This window comes from Petaurus breviceps, unplaced genomic scaffold (assembly GCF_028583685.1).
Source record: "Petaurus breviceps papuanus isolate PSGF00001 unplaced genomic scaffold, PetGlider_PUasm1.0 98, whole genome shotgun sequence".
Taxonomy (NCBI): Eukaryota; Metazoa; Chordata; class Mammalia; order Diprotodontia; family Petauridae; genus Petaurus; species Petaurus breviceps.
In genome coordinates this window covers 17,298,919-17,316,500 of record NW_027187460.1, presented here as the reverse complement: position 1 = coordinate 17,316,500, position 17,582 = coordinate 17,298,919, and the positions used below count along the sequence as shown (strand labels likewise).

The 17,582-nt window shown below is 39.5% G+C and overlaps 1 protein-coding gene across 1 annotated transcript in view; it reads left to right on the top strand.

Annotated features, from left to right (window-relative positions):
- The window catches only part of TG (thyroglobulin), a 382,541-nt gene extending 369,105 nt beyond the window's left edge, over window positions 1-13,436 (top strand). Inside the window, exons 46-48 of the mRNA XM_069081298.1 lie at window positions 9,158-9,292; window positions 10,523-10,713; window positions 13,173-13,436. Coding sequence (XP_068937399.1) covers window positions 9,158-9,292; window positions 10,523-10,713; window positions 13,173-13,288 — 442 coding nt within the window. The 3' untranslated portion in view covers window positions 13,289-13,436. The remainder of the gene's footprint in view (window positions 1-9,157; window positions 9,293-10,522; window positions 10,714-13,172) is intronic.
- Window positions 13,437-17,582: the final 4,146 nt, after the last annotated feature.

The following is a 17,582-nucleotide window of genomic DNA, read 5'->3' as shown; positions in this document are numbered from 1 at the left end:
AGAGAGAGAGAGAGAGAGAGAAAGAGAGAAGGAGACAGAGAGAGAGACAGAGAGATAGAGTTATGTTAGCTGAGGGGACTTCATGTAGAAGATGGTGCTTAAGCCGCCTTGTGAAGGATTCCACAAGGCAGAGATGAGGTGCTCTGCCATTTCTCTGTGTTCCTGGATGGCCAAGACTAATCTCTTTGTTATAGTTTGGCTCTGTAGTACCTAATATGGCGCCTTGCATATACTAGGTGCTTAATAAATGTTTGTTGAAGTGCTTAGAAAAGCAAACAGTTAATTGTGCTTGCTATAAGAGCATACCTCAGGCCTTCTTTTGTTTAGTTGACTTCATCTGGCCCTAAAGATACAACTATTCCCAGAAGTCCCAGAGTTGAATGAAGGGTCCAAAGCAATCCAGAGCAGGAAATGTGTACTGTGTCTGTGTCCAAGAATCTGAGAGTATTTATTTGATGTTATCTCTGTGATCTAGTACAACTGATTAGAACATGGGGCTAGAAGCCAAGCTCAATAGTAATACAAGCCAATTATCTTCATGTAAAGGAGAAGAAAACTACTTTCCACTTCTGTGGATTGCAGCCGTTTATTTCTGGCATCATTTCATCTCGGAAAACAACAGAGCTCAGCAGTCAAGCCAGCTGCCTTGTAAATGAGTGCCTTTGGTCTCTCATGAGAGCAGGCCGGAGAGTGTGAATGGTTCAGAGCAATCCTTCCCCACTGATGGGAAATAACACAAATTACCAACCACGGAGACGATAAGAAAGGATGAAGAGCAGGAAGGAAGCAAATGGCAGCTGCAACTGTGGTGTCTGACACGTAGGAAATTAGTGCTTATTGATCCATTACCAGGTTTTATTTTATGTCCCTGAGTATCAGAAACATGGAAAATATAACCAACTGAAATTTCTATGTGAATCAGGGATGTACCACTGAAGCCAAAAATGTTTGTGTGATCTGGGGTTACATTAATAGAGGCCAGTATCCAGAATGAAGTCACAATAGTCCCCCTGTTCAGTCTGCATTTGGAACACTGCGTTCAGTTCTAGGCACCCCGTTTTAGAAGGAAATGGACAAAATGGAGGACATCCAGACTACAGTAGCTGACTTTAGTATTTGAAGGGATATATGGCAGACAAAATAATCTTATTCAAGGCATAATTAAGAGTAGTTGGGAGGAATTGTCTGATCATGATGGACTGCCTTGTGAATGTGATACAGTAAAAAGATCGTTAGCTATGGAGTAGGAAGACCTGGGTTAAATTGTTCCACTACTTACAATCTCTGTCACATCGGACAAGTCACTCGACCTCTCTGGGCCTCAGCTTCCTCAACTGCAAAATGAGGGGTTAGACTACATGGCCTCAGAGTTCCCTTCCAGCACTAAATCTATGATCTATAAGTTCCTTTAAGTCTTTCAGTACAGGAAATACAGGATAATTCATAAGTCAGTGCAGTGTTATTCTATGACACTAAAAGTGTCTAAAAGGTCATTAAGGTTTTTGAAACACTCCGTATGGAAGAACAGATTCCTATTTTAAGTTTAATTTAGATGATATGACCTCTGACTCTTCAGTCACTTCATTTCTATAATTCTATGAATTTGCTGTCTAGTCCAAGGCATACCCTCTTACATAATGGTGATCTTATGGACCAACTTCCCTGTCCCTTTATTTTTATTAAATCTCTATGTAAACTCGTCATTGTCTTTTAAACTAAAATGTACTTCTCACAGGAATAATGTGTAGACTTTGAAGAAAAGAGAGGAGGATTTCAACTCAGGACAACCTTTCTAACAATTGTGGACTTCCCATTGCCAGAGGTCTTTGCATGAAAACTCGATGATTACTTTTCATCTATGTTGTAGAGGGGATTCTTGGTCAGATTATGGTGACTGTAGAGGACTTCTGAAGTCCATTCCAACTCTGAGAGTCTATAAGTTAATGAATTGCCTCTCAATGTAATATAATTCTAGTCTTGGGCTCCCTTTCCTTAGCTGAAACTTGGGACTATCTTCAGTATACTACAGACACGTTATAAATATTTGTTTTATATGAAGCCTCCCTTAAGAGTAGGAGAGCTGAGATTCAAATCCAGATTTTTCTGAGTCAATGAAATATGCATACCATATGATCCCTGTCCACAAGGAGTTTACCATCTAGTTGGAGAGACAAAATTTATACACAAAACAGAAAATAACATGGGTTAGAATGTTGTTTAGTTATTCAGTCATGAACTCTTTGTGACCCCATGGACCATGCTTTCTTGGCAAAGATGCTGGAGTGACTTGCCATTTTCTTCTCCAATGGATTAAGTCAAACAGAGGTTGGTCTTCCTGACTCCTAGGCCTAGGATTCAATTCAATGAGCTACCTAGTTTCCTCCTGCCTTAGAATTTATTCATATGCAAAAATAGTTGGTCAGGAAGGGAGAAAACAATCATTGAGGGCTTAAGTGGTCCAGGAAATGCTATTAGAGGAGATGGAAACTGAAATGAGTTTTTCTATTAAGTGCTTTTCTCCAATCCTTGAAAAATTAGTCTGACATCTTACCTTGATTCTTTGTAGAACTGGAGGACCAGGAACAAGACATCCATTGTGTTAGATTTTTTTTTTGCTATGTTGGTTAGTTTTGCTAAACATTATTTTCAAAAATTATTGGTTATGAGATGATGCTCTGAGTGGGAGAAGGGTGCTAGTGAAAGGATATAGTGGAAAATGTAGGTGACATACAGGAAAATAATGAAAATTTATTAGTGAATAGAGTACCGGCCCTGGAGTCAGGAGGACACGAGTTCAAATGTAGCCTGAGATATTTGACACACTTACTATCTGTGTGACCTTGAGCAAGTCACTTAACCCCAATTGCCTTGCCTTCCCCCCTCCAAAATTAAAAAGAATACATTTTAAAAAATAAGCTGACACAAATAACTATCATCATTTTCTAACAATAAGAACATGATAAGTGTTTGAGATTTAGAATAAAATATTACTTGATTTTGAAGGAGGAAAAGATAATGAAGTACTTCCTCCATTCAAAGACTACCCCTTGCCTCTGCTCCTGGAACCCAAAAAACCTAAATTTCAATGGAAAGAACACTGGCAAAGAATAAGCATTAGACTGCTCATTGCTATCTCCTTCTCACTGTCTCTGCAACTTTTTATAACTCACTTCCTCTATCTCATTTCCCAAGTAAGTAGAATAATGGGTGGATCTTAGATAACCTCTAAGATACCTTTGATTGATTTTGCAATTCCTTCAGAACGATGATATATAATCAGGTCACAGGAAGTGGAGAGGGTCAGCATTTGGTCAACAAAATGAACTTCTCTATTGGTGATGATATATCAGATTCAGCTTTTACAATCCAGTAAAATGCCCTTCCCATAGACTTCCTGACAAGTAGAGGCCAAAATGGGAAAGTATGATATGTTCACAGCTGATGGCTCTGTAGGCTTTGCTTCATAACAGGGTTGAGGAATCCCGAAACTGAGACGAGTCCCTGACCAAATACGTTTGACAAGGCACCCCCCCTGCACCGGGTCTGTGGTCCCTGGGTTCTGGCCCCTTGGGAGGCTTTCCTGTTGGCATATCATGTTTCAGACATTGTGCTAAACACTAGAGAAACAAGGACAGAAGTGAAGAAGTTCCTGCCTTCAAGAAGATTATGATCTAATGGGAGAAACAACATTATATAGATATAGATATATACATAATATATATCTGTAGATAGATATTTTCTAGATATACACATAGCTCTACATAGATATTTTGATAATTGATAGATACATATAAATATATAGATAGTTGATACGCATAGACACATAGTTTTATAGATATAGCTATTTTTATAGATATAGCTATTTATAGATATAGCTATATTAGATATACATATAGATCTATAGATATATATATTTTTTTATAGATTTACAAATAACTCCATAGCAACAGATATTTCTATAGATCTACACATGGATCTATAAATATAGATATTTTGATATTGATATATATAGATCTATAGATGTAGATATTTTATAACTATAGGTAGACGCCGATATATAAATATTTTATAGATAAATGCATATAGATCTATAGATAGATATTTTGATAAATATAGATACATATAGATCTATATCTTCCATCATAGCTTTACATGTAAAGATCTTAATATACCTATAGATATAGGTGTATAGCTATAAAGAGATATATGTATATATATAATAGGACTAGAGGTTCAGGGCGGGGGGGGGGGGAGAGGGGGAAGTAGCCAGCAGATAAAAAGGAACATTAAGTATGCCATTCATCTTACTGCTTTCCCAGTTCTTTTGCTACTGATAAAAAATAATTTTCCTCCTTTTAAGAAAGATAGATCATTAGCCATATTCCTGATTGTCAATCAGTGAGTCAACTAGCAATTATTAAGCTCCTGCTATGAGCAAGTCACTGTGCTAAGTACTAGAGATACAGAGAAAGGCAAAAAAATCCCTTCCCTCGAGGATCTCACAGTTGAAGGGGGAAGCAGCATGCAAACAATGATGAACCAAGAACTTATACGCAAGATAAATCAGGGAGAAAATCAACAGAAGAAAGACAAAGCATTAAGTGGCATCAGAAGAGGTGAGATTTAAGGGAAGCCTAGGGAGCCAGGAAGCAGAGATGAAGAAGGAGAGAATTCTGGTGATGGGGGACAGCCAGTGAAAAGGCCCAGAATTGGGAGATGGGAGTGTCACACTCAAGGACCAGCAAGGAGGTCAATGTCAGTGGATTGCAGAGTCTATTGAGAAGGATATAGAGTAAGAAGACTAAAAAGCTAAGAAGGAGCCAGAGTTTTTAAAGCCCACAGAGGCTTTTATATTCGATCTTGAAGGTAATAGGTAGCCAGTGGAATTGACTGAATGGTGAGTTGACATGATCAAACCTGCTTAGACCTGCTGCCATTGTTTCTTCTAAGAGTCTCATGATGCTTTCCATATCTGATCTCCTTTGTATATTATAGGATGGTAGCACTGGAAGGAACCATAGAACACAAAACATTTGGGCTCAAATGGAACTTAGAATATACACTGTTAATGCTGAAAGGGACCTAGAACAGAAAAAAAATAGAACTGAAAGGATTCATGAAAATCATGTCATCCAATCCTTCCATCTTAGAGATGAGGAAACTGAAGCCTTGGGAGATGATGTGAGCTGCTCGGGCTTACACAATTAGCTGGAAGTAGAACTCAGGTCTCATTCTACCAGGCAGGTGCTCTTTCCATAAACTATGATGCCGCCTCTGCATTATTCCCTCCCAATTAATTTACAAATGTACTGCATAAAGGGGCATGGTAGCATAGTGGATAGAGAAATCTATTATCTAGGAACTGAAAAGACCCGAGTTTGACATATCCTGACTGTGTGAACCTGCGTCTATCTCCTTCTCTGTCCTCTAAGGCTGTAAATTGTAGAAAAGATACTGATCTGCAAGGAAAGGACATATTTCTTCATTTTTGAAGTTCCCTGTACTCCTGAATCCATAATGAATCCTGAATCCATCTCTGTGTCCTTGTACTAAATAAATATGAGACTAGTACCTGTGGTCAGTTCTGAGCTCTGCTACTGACATATTGGAATATAAGCACCCCAACGGCAGGGGATGTTTGCTCTTGTATTTGTTTTCCTAGTACTCGGGACAATGCTTGGCATATGAATCAACAAATGAGTTTTTTTTTTTCATTCATTCACTCATCCATTCATCTATCTATCCATTCATCCATGAGATTAGCCAAATCCTAACTCTTGGGTGACCCCTGAGTGACCAGAGTAACTTCTCACTCTTAATTTACTAATCTATAAAATGGAAATAACAATATGGGTGCTACCTTCCTCAAAGCATGGTTATGAAAAAAGCAGCCTGTAAATCTTGAATTGACACATAACCGTGAGTTGTTATTATTAGATTAGATTATTATTAGATTAACATTATTATATTCTCTGCCTGTGCCAGAGAAGAACATCTGGTTACCTTACAGATATCTTCCTGCTCATACTTTGAAGCTGTTTCTACTTGTTTTAAAGCTATTTCTACTTGAAAGAGAGCATCTCTCAGATCAGACTACAATAGTAATGTGGTTTATTAAAAATAAATAAATGAAAAGAACACTTACAGCAACAAATGTTGAGACACATCTTGAAGTTCTCAGCCAACATTTAGAGTTCTAGGGGAATTGGGTAAAAATAGGTTCCCAGAACCACAGAATGTTGCAGTAAGTATGACATGACCTTGGAGATCATTTATTCCAAGCCTCAGGTAAGTCTATCCTGTTGTGAGTCAGTCAACTAGCTTTTATTAAGTGCCTGCTACAGTCTAGGCATTGTGCTAAGCACAAAGCCTTTCAGACACTTACCATGTGTGACTCTGGGCAAGTCACTTAACCCCAAGTGCCTCCAAAAAAACCCCAAAGGGCAGAGGCAAGATGGTGGAGTAAAAGCAGGAACTTGCTTGAACTTGTCCCCCAATCACCTCCAAATACCTGTAAAAAAAATTGACTAAATGAACAAAAAAGAAAGGACTTTGGGGTCTGACTGCTAGCCCTGCCATTTATGAGAAGTGAGACCTTCAGCAAAGTCTCTCCTAATTTTCTGGATCTCTATTTCCTCATTTATCAGATGGGCAGAATAGTCCCTGCCCTCTCTTCTTCACATGGTAGTTATGGATCCACCAGGGATTATATAGAGGTGTAATAATTATAGTACCTAATTATTATAATACCTAATAATGTCCACATTGTCTATTATCATAATTCACATTCACATAAGGAGAGGCCGCTGTGCCTTATCAGGGTAAACTCTGGCCAGAGTGGGAAGGATCTGAGTTCGGGTTTTGCCTGTGACCTGTACTGACTGTGTAAGCTTCAGCAACTCACTTAATTTCTCCATGCCCCCAGGTAATGCTCTTAAGCTTAGAAACTGCAGAAGTGTCAGGTTGCATTGGTAGAAAGAATTTCCTCACTTGGACTTCTCCATACCAATAAAATCATGGGTCTAGTCAAAAATGTATAGAACACTTTCAGTTTTGCAAAATGAATTTCTCCTCCAACAATCCTCCCAAAGCAGCTTAGAGAATGCTGAGTTAGAAAGGCCTGAGTTTGGGGCAACTAGGTGGTGCAGTGAATAGAGCACCGGCCCTGGAGTCAGGAGGACCTGAATTCAAATCCAACCTCAGACACAACACAAAAACTAGCCCTGTGACCTTGGGCAAGTCACTTAACCCCAATTGCCCTCCCCAAAAAAAAAAAAAAGAAAACAGTTTGTTTAAAAAAAAGAAAGGCCTGAGTTCAAATCCTGTCTCAGATACTAAAAGGGATTACAAGGAAGAAAAGATAGAATGTTATAAGATTATGATGAGTTACAGAAATTTCATAGTTCATGAATATGAAAATGGAACATCTGTAGATAATAGCAAGATCAAGAGTTAAGTCCAAATTATTTAACCTCTGTTAGTCTCAGTTTCCTTAACTATAAAATGTGGATAACAACAGTACCTACCCCATAGGATTATTATGAGGACTAATTGAGATACATGTAAAGTATTTTGTTTAAAAAATAAAAGGACTTGGGGCAGCTAGGTGGTGAAGTAAATAGAGTACCAGACCTGAAGTCAGGAGTACCTCAGTTCACATTCGGCCTCAGACACCTGACCCACTTACTAGCTGTGTGACCTTGGGCAAGTCATTTAATCTCAATTACCCTGCCTTCCTCCTTCCAAAAGTAAAAAGACTTATAGGACTATATAAATGCTAGTTATTATCACTATCATCATCATCATATATGTATACTTATAATGGCTACTAGGTGGCGCCATAGTGCACAAAGTACTGGGCCTAAAGCCAGGAAGACTCATCTTCCTGAGTTCAAATACAGCCTCACACACTTACTGTGCAACCCTGGGCAAGTCACTTCACCCTGCTTGCCTCAGTTTCTTCATCTGTAAAATGAGCTAGGGAATAAAATGACAAACCACTCCAGCATCTCTGCCAAGAAAACTCCAAATGGGGTCACAAAGAGTCAGATGTCACTAAAAAACAACAGAACTCAAATATACTTATACACATACTTGTTACCTCCACCATTGAGATTCAAGCTTTTTGAAAATCAGAATTGTTTCATTCTTATCTCCTCATCCTCAGCACTGGGAAAAATACCTGGCACGTTGTGAATACCTAAAACAATGCTTATTGATTGATTAATTGATTGACTGGTTCATAAAACCCAATCACTGAATAAAAAGGAGTGGAAACTCAGTTTTCAAAAGGAGAATCATTAGCCAACTTGAGTCCTTCTTACTTCAGCTTCTTTAAAAAAAAATTTCTTTCAATTAATAAGAATTAATTTCCTCTCCATCCTACCTCCCCCCGCAAAAAAGAACCCTAGAAAATAAAACCCTTGTAAGAAAGAGACATAGATAAAACAAATTCCTTATATTGACCATGTCCAAAAGCGTATGTCTCATTCTTCATCTTGAGTTTATCACTTATCACTCAGTAAGTGGGTATAATGTTTGATCATTGGTCCTCTGGAATCATGACTGCCAACGAACTGAGCAAAATCATTAAATCTTTTAAGTTTGTTCATTTTTTATAATATTGCTCTAATGGTATAAATGTTCTAATGGCATAAATCTGGTTTATTGCATTCTGTGTCAGTTCATTCCCAGGTTTCCCTAAAACCATCCCCTTTGTTGTTTCTTCTGACACAATGAGAAGGGAGGGAGAAGAATTTATATAGACTTACTATGTGCAAGGCCACCTGTGGATCACTGTCTTGTCATGGTGGAGGGGCCTGTGAAATAAACTATGCAAGGTTACCCAAGACAAACAGGTCATAATGAAGAGTTCTGACAAGAGGTGATCCACTGGAGAAGGAAATGGCAAACCACTCCCTAATCTTTGCCAAGAAAACTCCACAGAGCTTCAGGAGATAGAGGAAGACAGAAGGACCTGATGTGCCTTGGTCTACAGGGTCACAAAATGTTGGACTCCACTGAACAACAACAAATGTGCCAGGCACGGTGCTGAGAGCTTTACAAAAATTACCCCATGTGGTCGATACAATAGTATTCAATTATACTCACATGCCATAATTGTTTAATCTGCTTTTTTTTTAATCTTTTGTTTCAGCACAGAGTTGCTGGCTGATGTCCAGTATGCCTTTGGACTACCCTTCCATCCTCAGTATGAACAACAATTTACTCTGGAAGAAAAAAGCCTGTCACTGAAAATCATGAAGTATTTCACCAACTTCGTCAAGACAGGGTAAGTACACCACACTCTTGTGTGTCTGGAGGACAGTTCCCCAGCTTCAGACCAGAGCAGCAGAGTTCTCCCAGACCAAAAAAGCCCTGCCCTCAGTGGATCATATAGTGAGCCCGTCAAGGTCAGAGTCAGGGTGTCTCCTCCCAGCCTGTGCATATCATGGGAATTACTTGTTCTCAGAAAGAAAATACAAATTCCAAATCTTTTTGTTACCCCAATTCATGCTCTACTGACACTTCAGAGTTTTTCTTGCACTGCCAGATGGTGACCCAGATATAAGATCAAACAAACAAACACAAATTTAGGAAAAATTAAACACTTCATTAAGCCAATACTCCCCTATTTAGTTCAGCAACAGTGCTATGAATGAGTTAGTGTGAGAACAAAATTCCCTCAGGTTTACAGAGGGTTTGTTGTTGTTATTTAGTCATATTCAACTCTTCATGACTCCATTTGGGGTTTTCTTGGCAAAGATACTGGTGTGGTTTGCCATTTCCTTCTCCTGCTCATTTTACAAATGAGAAAACTGAGGAAAACAGAGTTGAGTGACTTGCTCAAGGTCACACAGCTAGTAAGTGTTTAAGGCCAAATTTAAACTGAGGCTCTCCTAACTCCAGGCCCAGTGCTCCATTCACTATGCCACCTAGCTGCCACCTGCAGACAGTACTGACAGCTAAATGGCATAACATAAAAGATTTAGTTCTTGTCCTGTTTCTGTGACCACTGAGACTTTGTGCCCTAGAGAAAGTCATTTTTGTGTTGCTTCTCTTTTTCCTTCCTTCTTTATGGTTTTCCTCCCTACCTTCCTTCCTTCCTTACCTTCCTCCCTCCTTCTCTCCTTCCTTCTTTCCTTTTTCTTTTTTGGAGACTCATCTCCCTATCTCACTGAGGCTGGAAGTTCAGTGGTCACTCATGGTTCTAATCTACTGCCAGTCCCATTAACATGGGAGCTTTAGTCTGTTCCATCTCCAACCCAGACTAGTCCACTCTTCCTTAGGGGACTGGATAGTTTGGGGGCTTACCATATTTGTGCTAGATTTAGTGTGGACACAGATTGACTGTAATCTTACCAATTCAGCTCAGAACTCCTGAGCTCAGCCTCTCTAGTAACAGGGATTGTAAGTATGTGACACTCAGGCAGATTACATCAATTTTCTGAGCCTTAGTTTTCTCATCTGTAAAGAGAGAAGGTTGGACCAGATGATCTCTAAGGATTTCTTTTTTTTCCAGAAATCCCAATTATCCTTATGACTTCTCCAAGAAGGTGCTAGAAACTACAGTCTTCTGGCCAGAATTCCTTCCTCATGTTAATGGAGATAACTATAAAGAATTTAGCCCTGGGCTCCCAAATCACCAGGGACTGAAAAAAGCTGAATGCTCCTTCTGGTCCAAGTACATCCAGACACTGAAAGCACGTGCAGGTAAGTGCAGTAGATATGGGAATTAATTTCAACCAGGATGTTAAGTTAGTCATGTCACCAAGTCAGTTCAAGTCAACAAGCCTACTGCATACTATGGATACAAAGGCAAAAACAAAAACAAAATCCAGTCCCTGCAACCTTCCCATGACTTAGTAAGTGGTCTTTGACCCTTTAATTGACCTTGCAATCTGCCTCTTCAAATTCAACTGACTCACATCAAGTCCATATGGATGCCTTTCTAGCTTGGTAAGGCTTAATAACAACAAATAGCATTTAATTTTTTTGATTTTTGGAGGAGGGAATACAGGGCAATTGGGGTTAAGTGACTTGCCTAAGGTCACATGGCTATTAAGTGTTAAGTGTCTGAGGTCAGATTTGAACTCAGGTCCTCCTGACTCCAGGGCCAGTGCTCTATTCACTGCACCACCTAGCCACCCCAATAAATAGCATTTATAGAGAGTGTTAAGCATTTTACAAATATTACATTATTTGATCTTCACAACTCTACCTGAGAGGTCAGTGCTACTATTATCCCCATTTTACAAGGAAGCTGAGACATATAGTAATTAAGTGTTTTGCTCAGCATCCCAAAACCAGTATCTGAGGTTGGATTTGAAATTGAGTCCCTCTGTAGCAGCAATGCAATAGTCACAATGCCAATAGCAACTATGAATATACCGGCATAGTTCTCAATTGCAAAATATAACAGACTCTCCATATAGAAGACAGAAGCAAAAACATTTGATCATGCACTAGAAAACTGAATCCCAAAACCAGAAAGTCGAATCCATCATAGCAACAAAGAAATTAATACACCATAGCACAGCAGGGAGCCACATCATCCTTCAGCCTTCCCACAAACACTCACAAGCCTAGCTGTCTCCTTGGCTGCATCCTCTCCTCCCTCTAACCACTCCTAATCCCAGCTTCCTGTGGGCTCTGCTCCATCCTTTAGCAAATTCCTCCCACCACAGGCTCCAAGTGATTACACTCAGCCTATTAGGGGGTAGAGAAGATCTTTAAATTCCCATTACCATTACACCCTCCTGACTTTAAACCTAGTTCTCTAATTGTTATACCTACAGCTGCCTAAACATAGCTATGTGACCATGAGTAGGTTGCTATACCAAATCACAGAATGGTAATGAAAATTCCTCTGTAAACTATAAAGTGATGAACCAATGAAAGGTTTTATTATTAGCTTTGTGTCAGCCAGCTGTGTGACCCTGAGCAAGTCACTTTCCCTAGGTAGACACTGGTTTCCTCATTTGGATAGGATGATCTCTAAACTCCTTTTCAACTCTATGATTCTAAACATGATGATGCCAGTGATGGTAATAACTGACATTTTTATAGCACTTCCAGGTTTCCTAACACTTTGTGTATGCTATCTTATTTGCTAAGAAGCATTAAGTGGATTTCCCTCTGCAGTGATTCTAGGAGTAGAGGGAGAAGTAAACTCTGGAGTGGATTGGACATGGAGAGAGCCCTGGATGTGGAGTTCAGATAAGCAGTGATCAGTTCAAATCCTGGCTTTGAAATTTACTGCCTCTGACTTTGGGAAAGTTGTTTTGCCTCTCAGGCCTCAGTTTCCTTATCTATAAGATAAGTTAGTTGGACTTGATGGTTTCCAAAGATCCATCCATTTCCAAATTCTTATGGTCATATGATCCCAGTCAAGGAAGTTTCTGCGGAGAAAAGGAGCCTGGAGGAGGGCCTTGAAGGACAGGTATGATTTCAATGAACAGAAAAGAGATAGAAGGTCTTCGAGCAGCATGAGCAAAGACATCAACGTCATGAAAAGCATCCCTAAGAAATCTTCATACGAGACCATGAGCAAGGAGGCGGAGGAGAGAGCAGAGAAATCCCTAAATATTTCACCAGACAAGTGCGTTGTCATGATTATTCAGCGGGTGTACAAGACTAACGACACCTTGTTAATTTAAGCCAAATATGTCGTTACCCACGTTATGTCAGCACTGCTAACTCCCTTCCTGGCTGGCTCTGTCCCCAGAAACATTGGCGTTATGATCAGCCCCATCCGAGGCCAAGTGCCTTTGTTGCCAAGGGGCAGGGTGGCTTCTACTCCACTCCAGGGGCTGGAAGCCAGGTCTGAGTTCTGCCTCGCCAGATGTCGAAGGAAATGGAAGAAAGCATAGGCTAGGAGTCTGGTTAGTGGAGAAAGTCTAGGACAAGGCATGAGAAGACCTGGGTTTGAATTCTGCATCTGCCATTTATTCACTGTGTGACCATGAGCAAGTTGCTTAGCCTCTCTGGTCTTTAGTTTGTGTTGTTTTTGTTTTTTAATTTGGAAGATGAGATGCTAGGCTGCATAATCTCTAAAGTCCCTTCCAGCTTCAATATGTCAAAGTTCTATGTTCTAAGACTCTTCTTCTCAGTTCTCTTCCAAGTCTGATTCCAGGTTGTCACATCATTCTCTGTTTCCCCTCTTGTTTTAGGTGGACCTGAAAGTGAACAGCCACTGGTAGCAGAAGAGGATCTTGGCCTTGGGTCTGTGGGGATCGAGGCACTACCTAGTGTCCCTGAGCAGGACCAGAAAAGCTACAGCAAATGACCAGAATATAATATTTAGGATCAATGATTTACATTATGTTTAGCTATGTCTCTCCTCCCTACAATTACTCTACCACACATCTTTATGGCCCTAATAACCTGGTCACAATTTATCATGTGTAAATTAAAAAAAAAAGTGCATAAAGAAAGTATAGTTGTGAGTCTGGTTTCTTTAAAACAGGTTTTCTATTGCAAATAATTTTCCTCAATGCTTTTTTTGCTTGTTTTTTAGGTTTTCTCTTTTTTTAGGCAATTGGGGTTAAGTGACTTGCCCAGGGTCACACAGCTAACAATTGTGAGGTCAGATTTTAACTCAGGAAGATGAGCCTGCCTGACCTCAGAACCAGCACTCTATCCAATGAACCACCTAGCTGCCTGATTATATGTTAAAATCAATTAATTAAATAAGGCCAATTAATTAAAAGTAAACAATACAACATTAAGTAATCTGATTTCTAAGTGGATGAAAGATTAGGGACTTTCCAAATTGAAATGCAGAGAGTGAACAAGTATAATTCTCTCAGTTCAGAAAATGAAGTGTCCCTCTCTCGGAGGATCTCTAAACAAGCCAGGAAAGTGGAAACAATAACTGATTGATCAACATGAGTCATTTTTCAGATAAGACACAAAAGTTGCTTGAGATGCACAATTATGAGAAAACTCCTTGCATGATCATTTGGGTCTGACTGGGTTTCTGGGCAGAATAACCTTGGATAAAAGTCTCTAAGCAGCAGCTTCCCAGCCACAGGGCCTAGGTTCAAACAACACAGTAAGGTTTTCCCCCAATTCCACAGGTGAATAAAGTTTTCTTACAAGACAGAATTGAATTAGGCCCATAATTGAAGAGAAACTAAGCTAGCTCTAGAATTGAGTAACAAGATGGATTCAGTGTGTTTCATTCTGTTACCGCAGTTAGCCACTTCCTGTCCTAGTTCCCTCAGATCTGATCAAGGAATCAGGGGGCCTGTCTTGTAGCCCCTGAATGGCTCCACAGTAGCCTTCAGACTTTGAAGAAATAATCCGAGTGCTCCCAATCTGTTTCCTCTTGTGTAAATAGAGGATCTATTTCATCTCCCCACCCTGCTGATATCATGGAGTTATTATGAAAATCAAACAAGGTGAAGAGTATGGATGAACCTTGTCATCAGTGGAGCACCAGATCAATGCAGGGTGTGATTATTGATAGCCCTGGCTCTGCTCCTAACTCTCTGGGGGAGAGGCAGGCAAAGTCATTTAACTGCTTTAGTTTCCTTATTTATAACGTGGGGAAGTTGGCTCTTTTTTGTTCATTTTTTAAAAAATTAATGACAGACATGAAGGCACAGATGTCTTTGCCTCTCAAATTTTGAGACATCTTGAAGTTGAGAGGGACAACTAATGAGTTGGATGACTGAATTGTGTTCCAAGAATATCTGACAGGCTAGAAGAATGAGATGTTTATTCATATTACATTTAATAAATATAAATATAAATATAAAGTCTAACTCTTGAATTTTAAAAGTCAGCTACACAAGTACAAAATCAGGGCACCATGGCTAGACGTCACAGAATCATAGATTTATGTTGCCTCTGACATTAGACTGTAAGCTCCTTGAGGGGAGGGGCTCTCTTTCACCTCTTTTTGTATCCCCAGCACTTAGCACAGTGCCTGGCATATGGCAAGTGCTTAATAAATGTTTTTTGACTGATTGATTTAGGATTGGAAGGGATCTTTCAGGTCTAGTCTAACCACCTTATTTTACAGATGGGGTAAACTGGGGCCCAGGGGCTTATGAGAGGTGCTCAAGGTTACCCAAGTAGTAGGTGGCAGAAGTCGAATTTAAACCCATGTCCTCTTGATTTCATAATCATAACATACTTCTACGACATTTTAGTTTGTAAAGCATGCAGTTCAGAGCAACTCTTTGAGAAGACTATTCCAAGTCTTGCCATCTTCATTTTGACAAATGAAGAAAACAGAATTCATATAGGTTAAATAGTTTGACCAAGGTCATACAAAAGTTAGAATAGGGATTTGAACTCAGATCCCTCTTGTCTCTAATCTACTGCTCTTCCCAATGTGCCATCATATTTTTGCTGACTAAAAGTTCAGTATGACTGAAATGTCAGTCCAAAATAAATAAATAAATAATGTGACCTTAGACTACATTCATGAAAACAGAATGTCTAGAGGAAGGATGGTGATGATTCTACCATCCCCAGTCTGGTCAACCGCATCTATAAATAAACACCTTTTAGTTCTGGGTGCTGTATTTTAGAAAGGATATTATTAGCAAACTAGAGCACACATAAGTAAGGTAACTAGAATGGTTTAAGGACTTGAAAACAAGCTGAGTATGGGTTCCAATTAAAAAAAAAACACTAGGGACCTAAACAATTTTGTTAAATGCATTGGGAATGTGTAGTCTAGAGATATTTCAATGAACATTATAGCTTTCTTCAATTATTTGTCATGTGAAAGAAGGTGATCCAACTTACCTTGAACTCTAGGTACAATGGTGGACATTGCCAAAAGGCATTCCATATAAGGGAAAACTTCTTGATCAGAGTGCTCCAAAAATAAAATGAGGTGTTTTGAGAGGTAGTGAGTTCCCCATCAGTGGACAGCATCAGGCAGATAACTCCTCGTCAGGAACAGTATAGAAGGGATCCTGGTGTAGAAAGCCCATACCTATGGGGCCTTCCAGTTCTAAAATGTTATCTACAAAACCTCACCTGACTTTAGTGCAAACCCAAGTGGAACACAATTGGAAAATAAAAATCCATTGTTTAAAAAAGAAACACAGAATGCCTTCGTTCCAAGGTCAAGTTCAGAAGAGACCTATTATAGCAGAGCTGCTGATCGCAGAGGTTCAAATATTACAGGTCAAATCACATCCAATTGTCCTCCAAATATGATGAATGTAGTTTTATTTAACATAATCAATACACTGGGTTTCTCTCTCTCTCCAATACTAGGGCTTTAAGAAGGTTCCCTGTTTAAAGTGTTTTGGGGAATTATTCTATTTGTGATGGTTAAAGGTCCTTCCTTTAGTGTGACTAATTGAGAACTGACTGTTTTTAAAGGGCTAGATTTGGTGGTAAGAGTATTAGCCAACAGAGCATCATCTGTAGATCCCCTACTATCTCAGGATTTCTTTGATGCCTTTGAAGACCCTCAGAGTATGAACATATCTTAACCCAAGATGGCAGAATGCTAGCACTAGGAACATGCCACACTAGAGCTGTCAGTGGGAAATCTGTTTCATGGAGCAAATTCTTCAGCTGGGAGATAGAGAGAGGAGTAGGGAAAAGGGAGAATGGAAACTGAATCAAGACCCCAACCTACATCTATGGAGGCCATAACTCCCATCACCACCAACCCTGCAGCTGGTCCCAGGTAACCCAAGCATTGCCAATCTCCAGGCACAGAGGAACTCTGGGAAATCTACAGAGGTTGGGTAAAACCATGGGACAGGGGCATGACATTAACAAATAGTTCACTGGGTAATAATCCTGGGGATTAGCAAAAGGGACATGGGTGGGAAGGAACAGTGACCCAGCAAAAGGAAGAATGTCATAGGGAAGAAACATACTCCCTTGACCGTCAATTCCCTGAAGCAAAGCTGTAATCATCCTAAATTAGCTTTGGCTCTATGCTGCCCTCTTGTTTGTGACTGAAACCTAGCATAGACTGGAAAGCACTAGCTGAGTCAGGAGGTCTGGGTTAGAATCCCAGTTTAGAAATCTCAGTTTCCTCATATGTAAAGTAGAGATAATAATGATTTCACTAATGACCTCACTGCAATATTGTAAGTACATCATCTTATAAAATTTAAAATGTTATTTAAACATCACTTCAATTTATAAATAAGTTACTTTTTAAAAATTTAAAGTATTATGTAAACATGAGGAATTATTAATATCCAGAATCTCCCATACTTAGAAATCAGCACCACGGAACCAACCCTTTGTTGATAAATAAGGGACTGGTCCCATATTTTCCCAGCATGAGAAGGACCGATCATGCTCATATTTCACAATGAAAATCAAAATCCCAGATGTGAGTTGACCCCTTTTGGGGTCAGCACTCACATCCTGTGCTCAGCAAAAATATCTGAAGTACAAAGACCAAATAAGAGAGGTGACAGTTGCTAGGGCTGCAACAAGGAGAACATCTATGTTTCATCGAGAGACTTTTTAAATAAATAGATTACTCATTCATAAAATGAAGGCACTGGACTAGTTAATATCTAAGGCCCTTTCAACTCTAAATCTATGATCTTAATCCAACCCCCTCATTTTTTCAGGTGAGG